The 9,453-nt window shown below is 43.1% G+C and overlaps 1 protein-coding gene across 1 annotated transcript in view; it reads right to left on the bottom strand.

Annotated features, from left to right (window-relative positions):
* Window positions 1-8,241, bottom strand: part of LOC310789716 (sodium- and chloride-dependent GABA transporter 1-like) — a gene marked incomplete at both ends in the record, with an annotated part of 23,188 nt that extends 14,947 nt beyond the window's left edge. Inside the window, 5 exons of the mRNA XM_083651376.1 lie at window positions 3,269-3,401; window positions 3,564-3,673; window positions 4,828-4,928; window positions 7,005-7,136; window positions 8,001-8,241. Of these exons, the coding sequence (XP_083507502.1) occupies window positions 3,269-3,401; window positions 3,564-3,673; window positions 4,828-4,928; window positions 7,005-7,136; window positions 8,001-8,241 (717 nt within the window). The remainder of the gene's footprint in view (window positions 1-3,268; window positions 3,402-3,563; window positions 3,674-4,827; window positions 4,929-7,004; window positions 7,137-8,000) is intronic.
* Between the last annotated feature and the right edge of the window lie 1,212 nt (window positions 8,242-9,453).

The raw sequence follows: 9,453 nt of genomic DNA, 5'->3' as shown, positions 1-9,453 counted from the left end.
TGGCTTTTCTTATCACTGCTATGCTGATGACACCCAGCTTTTCCTTTCCTTCCCCCCCCTCTGACACTCAAATCGAGGCTCGCATCTCTGCATGCCTCAAAGACATTGGTGACTGGATGTCTGCCCACCACCTCAAGCTCAACCTTGGTAAGACCGAGCTACTCTTCCTCCCAGGAAAAGACTGCCCTCTCGCAGATCTCTCCATCTCCATTGACAACACCACTGTACTTCCCTCCCAAACAGCTAAGAACCTTGGGGTGATCCTTGACAACCAGCTGTCTTGCTCTGCCAACATAGCTGCTACAGTGCGCTCCTGTAGGTTCTCTCTCTACAACATCCGCAAAATCCGTCCCTTTCTCACAAGAGAAGCGACTCAACTCCTGGTCCAGTCTCTTGTCTCCTCCCGCCTGGACTACTGCAACGTGCTCCTGGCCGGCCTACCTGCCACCGACATCCGACCGCTTCAGCTCATTCAGAATGCTGCAGCCCGTCTGATATTCAACCAACCCAAATTCTCTCACGTCACTCCCCTCTTCCAGGAGCTCCACTGGCTTCCCATCTCGGCCCGCATCAAATTCAAGACACTGGTACTGGCCTACAGGGCAGTACACCAGTCAGCTCCCCGGTACCTGCAATCCATGGTCAGGTTCCAAACCTCTCAGCGCTCCCTTCGCTCCTCCACCAGTGCAGGTCGCCTCGCCCCTCCTTCGCTACGGGGGCTCAAAAGTCGCTCATCCCGATCTCGACTCTTCTCGTCCCTGGCACCTCAATGGTGGAACGAGCTTCCACCTTCGGTCAGGACAGCTGAATCACTGCCGATCTTTCGGAAAAGACTAAAGACACACCTTTTCAGGCTCCATCTGGGCCCTTCTTGATCTAACTTCGTTCTCTCTCTTTCTTAAAAAAAAAAAAAAAAAACCTTGTACCACTAACCTAAACTTGTACCACTGTTCCTTCAGAAGTTGTAGTTGTCATAGACTGTGCTCCATAGTTGATTGCTCTATTGCTGACAAAAAATGTGTTATTGTAAGTCGCTTTGGATAAAAGCGTCTGCCAAATGACATAATGTAATGTAATGTAATGTAGAAATAAAGCAAGAGGAGGCCGGATTGGAGTTATACAAACTTGGAACTGATCTGCTCTGGAGGCAGCTGCAAAAATGATCCAATTGCTTGAGTTAAACCTTGATGGATAAAGCAAAAGAACCATTGTTTTTCTGGCTTAATATTGTTATACTGAAAAAGGCAAGGGGTAAGAAGCTAGCTAATATTATGAAGCCTAGCATGCCTACTTACTAATGGGGGGGGGGGATTGCAATCTACCATATTACTGTAAATTATTGAAGTTAGCTTATTAGCCAAGCTGCCCTTCCAAGTTCAAACAACCAGACTGTGTGGCTTAGTGGATGAGGTGTCTGATTTTGAATCAGAAGATTGAGGGTTTTTGTGGTCATCATTCCTGAATCTCCCCCAGGGGCTCAATATAGCGCTATATTATCTCTCCTCCCTATCAAAATAAATATAAAATATTTATACAAATAAAATATTTATATAAATATAAAATCACATCCTGCATCCAAATAATCCGCACTGGCGCCCCCCAGGGGTGTGTGCTCTCAGCCTGGTTATTCCACACGTATACGACTGCATCTCAGGGAAACCATCTGTCAAACTCCTGAACTTTGCAGACGACATGACGGTCATCGAACTCATCAGCGACGGCAATGAGTCTGCATAAAGACGGGAGGTTGGCCTTCTGGTGCGGTCAGAACAACCTGTAGCTGGAAAAGCTAAAAACTGTAGAGATGATAGTGGACTTCAGGAGGAGTCCCCCAGCACCCCGCTCAACATACTCGGCAGCCCTATGTCTACAATGGAAACCTACAAGTTCCTAGATCCATAATTTCCCAGGACCTAAAGTGGGAGTCCAATGTAGTCACAATCATCAAAAAGGCCAAAACATTAACAACCAGACAGAAGAACAGTTTCTTTCCACAGGCCATCACTCTGATGAACACACACACACACACACACACACACACACACACACACACACACACACACACACACACACACACACACACACACACACACACACACACACACACACACACACGTCTAAGGTGAAACGTGTTAACTGTGTAATAACTGTATAATAACTGTCCCAAAGCTGTGTCTCAATAACTGCAATTTCTGTCCCATAGCTTTGCTTATATAGATCAATAAACAATAATATAATAATAATAATAATATCTGACTTATAGCCTTGTTTACAATCCAGTGTGTTTTACATATACATAGGTACAGAGGTATACACTTTTTTCCCCTTCTTATATACATATTTATAGCGGTCACTCTATATCGCACTCATTGTATATAATGTAAATAGCAGCTAAGTTGCTTATATACCTTTGATCGCTGTCCTTGTTTGTTCGTTTTAGCTATATGCATACCATGAGAGCAACGTATACCAGAGTCAAATTCCCTGTATGTCTACATACTGATTCTGATTTTGATTCTGATTCTGATCTGCAATCTCTGGTCAGCTTCCAAACTTATATAGCCTCATAGCCTGATATCAGATTTCCAGTGGAGTGGGCGGATTCAAAGGTGGGTCTACTCTGTCTGGACACAGGCAAAAATGTAGCCTGATGATCTCCACTCCTCCACACTTGCAGGTCACCTCCATTGCCCCTCAATCTTTTTGTGGGCTCAGAAGTCAGCAACTCTTTTCATCCCTGGCACCACAATGGTGGAACGAGCTTTCCCTCTTCTGTTAGAATGGTCTAATCATTGCCCATCTTTTGGCGGAGACTAGTGTCTCTCCTGGATCCTTCTTGAACTAACCCATATCTTCTTACCCTTTTTATGCTTCTTACATAATGTAATGTAGCTATCTAGGTAGGCTAGTTAGCTATTCTGTTGACCTTCCAAGATCATGCATAGTCATTGCCATTTATACTGCCTATTGTGAAATGTCTGTATGTCTAAAACACTAATCTGCAAGAGGACGAGAAAGAGAATTGAAAAAAGCGTAGAAAAAGCACTCAATAGAGAGAGGACTGAGGCCAAAGAGAGAAAGTAAAAAAAAACATAGAGAGAAAATAGAGTATAGACGGTTTTCACAGAACTGTCAGTCTTGTCCTATTGTACTAGAAAACACTGCAACAGGAAGTGAGCTAGGGTTCAACTTAGATTGTTTATGTTGTTGAATTGAAACCATCTATAGTGAGAAACTTGAGAGCAAGAGAAAGAGAGCACAGTCTGACCTTCCCTGTCCACTCCACTCCTTTCCAGATTGAGAAGTAGACGAGGATCCAGGCCAGGGCCAGGGTGCCCACCAAGGGCCAGCGCAGCTCGCCAGGCTCCTCCAGACCATTGGACATCTGGTGCATATTACGCCTGGAGGAACAAACACGCATGCACCCTGGGTTCGGCTACACACAAGCACAAATACTGTGCACAGATGCACTCCGACCCATGTAGGCATACTACACATGCACAGATTTGCACACACATGGGAGGAACAAGTAGACATTTCACATAGTGCATGATTGGACTTACTCCCAGAACTCTGTGACGGCGCTGGTCAGGTTGGTGGTGTCGGTCAGACTGTAGTTGCAAAAGCATTTCTCTGTGTTCCAGGGGTTATCACAGCTTTGCCATGGCAGCTCCTACAGACACATGTAAACAAAAAATATGCAACAAATACCTGCTGTATTTCTCCCATTCTCTACGAAGCAATGTTCTGGTATTCATCAATTATTCCATTTCCAAACAGGCAAACAGAATTTATACAAGCAAAACAAACATTTCTGCTTTTGTGTGACAGAGGAAATCAGCAGCCACAAACTTTTAAGCACCCTTGGCTCTCCACAGTCCACTGTTTTGTTTGGCACATGAGCCAGATAACTACTGAGTCTTTAAGCTTGTGCCACAAGGATTCTTCTCTCAGAAGAGAGAAGACACGGGGAGACAGATACACAGACTGTCCAATGAAAATGAAAATGTCATTCAACCAACCAACCAACCATGTTCTTGGCCCTCAGATAAAACGCACGAACAGTGAACACCACACTTTTCAAAGGGTTTTGATCCCTGCAGCTTATTCTCCATTTGGCCTGCCACATGATGTCACCAGGCTTCTTTGGCCAGGCCATCATGCAGCATACAAAAGCAGGGTAAGAGAAGCAGAGACAGAGAAAGGATAGCTTCATTGATTGGGTGAGATCAGATGGCACCTACAAGAGACACCATATTGTATCTCTCTACTCGGTGTAGGTGAAGAGCACAGACATGGCTGCATGGCACTTCATTGAAATTAATCCGGCAATCTTGTGCTGCTGAAGTAGTATCCATTTATCCATTATCTTGCTGTTTATCCAGTCCAACAGTCCAGGCGTCTTTTAGTAGCAACTGCCTCCAGTTCTTCTTGGGGGCCCCAAGGTACTACAAGGCATAGTTGGAGATGTACGTCCCTACAGCGTGTCCTGTATCATCCTTGGGGTCTCCTCCTAGCCCACTATAGCCTGCGTTAAAATGAAGGCATCTTGGGTTTTCTGGTGCTTGATCCACCCCAAATGGCTCTTCTCATTATAAATGAGATTGTGTTTAAAAGTGCTGTTTTTTGGTGGTTTTTGTGTGTGTGTGTGTGTGTGTGTGTGTGTGTGTGTGTGTGTGTGTGTGTGTGTGTTACCTAAGCAGTAAGCAGTGCATTAAAAACACCATTTTGACAACTATAGTCCATCTATAGGCTTAAGCAGGATTTCCCTTTTTGGCAGATTGATTTTCATGTCTGAAAGATCTGCTCCCTGGTGATGTAACTTACCGACCCAAAGGAGTTGAACAAGTAGTAGAGTGCCCAGGCAATGATGATAATGTAGTAGATGTTAAGCCAGAAGGACAGGACCACCGAAGCCAGACCCACACCTGAAGGAGGGAGGCGCATGGTAATCAGCATTGTACCATGGTTTTAGAGGTCAACTCTACTGTATGCATGCTATAGTAGTAGCATGCTATAGCCATACTGCTAATTATATGAGAACGAGGAGACAGAGCAAAGCAAAGCAAAGCAAAGCAAAAAAAGCGGTGTCAGTGCTACCTTGCTGATGATCAGTATCTTACACATAAATGAGCAAACCTATGTGTGTGTGTGTGTGTGTGTGTGTGTGTGTGTGTGTGTGTGTGTGTGTGTGTGTGTGTGTGTGTGTATGTCTGTCTGTTTCATTTTCCTCAGACACCATTAATAATTAGGGCCGACTAAATAGGATAAAATGGCTAATTAGTGGCCAAATGGAGTGAAAACAGGTTCAGCACCATGGAGAGCTCCTTTCATTAGCTACTGATGGAACGGAGTTGGAATCAACCAGGGAAGTGGACTATGAAAACCCCCTGGGGCGAGAGAGGAGAGGCTGCATGCCAAATCTGTGAGCGAGGCCTGGCTAAGTGATGTTTTAACAAATTTCAATAATGAAGACTACTTCGCAGCCAACGCCCAGTTCAGGTTATATCACAGCCCCATTTCTTTGAGGTTGTATAACCCATTAATTGTTAGGCATGCCCCCTTTCATTCATGCTGTCTCCTCATCCATTCACAGTTTCTCACACTGCTTCCTCTCTGTGGCAATAACCAATCAGCCCAAGCTATTCCTTCCCTGCTGAGCTAATCACCTAACCAGCATAGTAAATCAGAGTCCATGTTTTACTATGCTATGTGCTGCGTATGTGCTATGTGTCATCCTCAGTTGCTGATCATTATTGCTGAAGCAGTTGTTTTCGCCCCACCTCCTCCCCTGACCACCACCAACGTCATGACTCCCGAAGAATTCCCTATGGGGGATTATCCTATTCATCACTGACACTGCCCTCTCATCATCTCAGGAGAGCGTCATCATATCATGGAGTCATACGCCAAAATTAATTTGTTGTATCATTAAAGCTTGTTAAACTTTCTACTACTCTCATTATTGAAATGGCCAGCAGTGATTGTGTGCTCCAATGGGTATCAGAACTAGTTATCACTAGAAGAGAGCCATAAACGGACATGCAGCAATATTCACGTTCTGATGTAATTATTTGTTGTGCCATTTAGTGAGTGTGTAGACTGGAACCTGGCTTGTATGCATAAGGGAAAGTTTTCTTTTTTCTTTTCTTTTTTCCTCTCCATATTTTAACATACTGGTCAATCAAAAGCGCTTATACATTTCTACAGAGCAAAGACTCAGGGATGGATGGTCTCCCCAGTCCAAACCGTCAACCTAGTCCTCATTATTTTCTATGCATCACCTTAAAGCTGGGGACGAGCTAAGTGCATGCAAATGTTGGAGTTCCATCATGACAAACACTGATGCTGATCTCTCCTGACTGAGATACGGCTGATCGTGATGCTGCTCATCCTACTCACTACTGTCACGGTTTGCCCTCGGCTCTGAGTATCAGCTGGCACAGCGGCACACATCATTGGTGCTATGGGTGCCAATGGTGCGCTAAAGTTTGCTTCACTTGAGCTTGGAGCTGGTAATATATATGGTAATATTGCTAGCAGCAGTTGATTCTTTGATGAAAAAAGTCGTCAACAAACTTCTATTTTCCCGTCTCATTTTTGTGTTTGTTTGGCACTTGGGTAGCTTTGCTTACCGGTAATTTTATTTTTCACTTCTCTTGAAGCAGCTGGTGCAGTGGCAGGAAAATGAGCTTAAAGCCAAGAGACAATATTGAGCTAAAAGTCAAAGGGAATAAAGAATTGGTTTTGCGCTGGAGAGCACCATTCAAGGCAGATTCAATCATTGTAGGAGACTTGGTGCTGATGCATTATCAGCTCTTGGTGGTGTGAGTAGTGGGTTGAAAAATGGTGAATGGTGATATCCTGGACTGTTAGGTTGCTCAGTATCTACAGTAGCACATCATTGAGGAAGATCATGTCAGTTTTTCAACTCATACAGTTTCAAATTTGTATGTGATGTTAGCACATGCTATACAGTACATCCATCTCTTCCGATTTCTCACCTTTCATCATGGGCATGAGCCTCCACACCCCCAGCCCTCCCACTGAGGTGAACTGGCCCAGTGACGTCTCCAGGAGGAAGAGCGGTATCCCAGCAAACACCAGGGTCAGGAAGTACGGGATCAGGAAGGCCCCTATACATGACCACGAGGTAGATGACAATAAGATACAATTAAAGAGATTGTTATACATTCAAACATTGTACATTCAGAAAGTTTTATGAACATAGCTATGGAAGAAGATCTATGCCATGATGTGTCAAACAAATACTGCATTATAAAACAGTATTATTTTAAGGCAGATTTACATTGCAACATCTAAACCGCAGTATTTGATTGTAACACATTAAGATTCATTGTCTTCTTTTTAGACTGTCGGAGCAGATTTTTCTGTAATATTATAGTAGTAATGAGGTCGTTTTATCCAATCTGTTCAAAAATAATTCCTACCCCTATTGAATAAATATTGTACAATTAACATCCAAAAGATACACATCATCCTCAGGAAACTGTTTTATGCATCTAGTTCTTATGTATAAAGAAAAAAATAAATGTATTTCTTAATCATCCACTTAAAGCAGGGTAAGTGACCTCAATACTTCATAAGGATATTGCTGTATTACCAATGTGTGCATCTTCATTAAATATAAATATCTCTGTAATGACTTTTATCATTAGCACGTGCTCATGCAAAACCCACAAGGGAAATTAAAGCATCAGCACAAAATTAGTCTTAATTCAAAATATAGTTTTTATTTGATTGCTTTTTATATTGCTCTAGCTCTCCACAAAAGAGAACAGTTTCTCTAACAAAAATGTGCTATCACCCAAGTATTAGTACTGATATCTGTTACAAATTGACCTGATTAAAATTATGCATCTGCAGATTTTCCACCATAAGCATTAATTTTTTCATCAGAATGATCTTTAACTTGGCTGGGCCCAGGTCCACTGTAAGCCATGGCTCTGTCAGACCCATAATGGCAGCCATACACTCACCTCCACCATTCTTGCCACACAAATAGGGGAACCTCCAGACGTTTCCTAATCCAATGGCGTATCCCACGCATGACAGCAGGAAATCAAACTTGCCCTTCCAGCTGCCCCTGTCAGGCGGCTCCTCCTTTTTCTTCTTGTCATCTGCAGGGGACGCTACATGATTCAAATCCTCAAAGGGAACCAACTGTTTGTCCTCTGTCGGGGCGTCTAGGTCCACCGTGTCCTGTCCAGTCTTCCCCATAGCGGAACCAACTACAGACCACGAGGGTCAGCGCACCACCAGGCCCTCACCGCCTGTAATGGTTTTGGAACCTTCAGGTCCCCTCAGTGTTTAGATCCAGCTGAGTCTCTCACTCTGGAGTTGGTTCTTGACTGGATGGCGTAATTCAGAATGATGCACTGCTACTAGTGTGGAAAGGCTGTGGATTAAGACAGAATATCCTCAGTTTGTCAATTTGTGCAGAAGTGTTACACCAAGTATCAGAGTAAAGGATTTTTTTTCTGTCACTGTTTGACAGTGTTCTGGTGAATGTACTATATATTATACATTCACCAGAACACTGTTAAACAGTGACAGAAAAAGGGTTTTAATCTCAATGTGACTTCCTAGTTAACTAGGAAGTCACATTGAGATTAAAACCTCTTTTACAAGACAGGGTCAGGCAGCATAAAAACACGTAACAGGACAATAACATCAAGTCACACAACACAGCAACAATAGGTACAACAAAAATACTAAGCACATAACAAGACAACATCGAATCACTATACAGCTACAAATACATAATGCATAAACAAGGCAGTAACATTTAGTTGTGGGTTTGTTAGTTGAAACAATTGCAGCTAACAGTGACCACTTCCATTACAGTATGTTTAAAATAATTTAAAGAAATGAGGGATTCAAGTTTGTGAATGGCCTGCAGATCATTCCAGGACCAAGGACCATAACAGGCTTGCTTTGCCAAACTCTGTTCTGATAGAAGGCACTTTAAACTGAAGCCATCTGTGACCTGAGATTATGACTGTTAAGCAAAAATGAAAACTTCCGGCTTAAGTAAGTCGATTTCCTGAAATAATCTTAAAAACTAGAATGTACCAGTCTTGTATAAGGTGCAGTGATGGGTCCTGAAGCTAGATTTAGTGATACCTCAGGGCTGAGTGATACAGGGGGATCGAGCTTGGCCAAGATGGACGATGAAGCAAACCTGATGAAAAAATACCACTCAATTCAGAATGTATTGATGTTATGTCATTTTTATGGTCTGAGATAATCCTATTAGTATTTGTGAGCATGAGCAACTCCTCTCACTAAGCTAGACCTGACAACTAAGACATCAATCTGTGATAGAAGAACTAAAATCTGCAGTTGCTGCATAAAAGATGAATGGGGGGAAATGGTAAAGCTGCACCAGTTCAGTTCCGTTATGTTTATTCACCTTATGTAGCCCCGCCC

This window comes from Poromitra crassiceps (assembly GCF_964638095.1).
Source record: "Poromitra crassiceps genome assembly, chromosome: 2".
Classification (NCBI taxonomy): domain Eukaryota; kingdom Metazoa; phylum Chordata; class Actinopteri; order Beryciformes; family Melamphaidae; genus Poromitra; species Poromitra crassiceps.
Note: the sequence above shows the minus strand (reverse complement) of the source record. Positions and strands in the feature narration are given on the sequence as shown.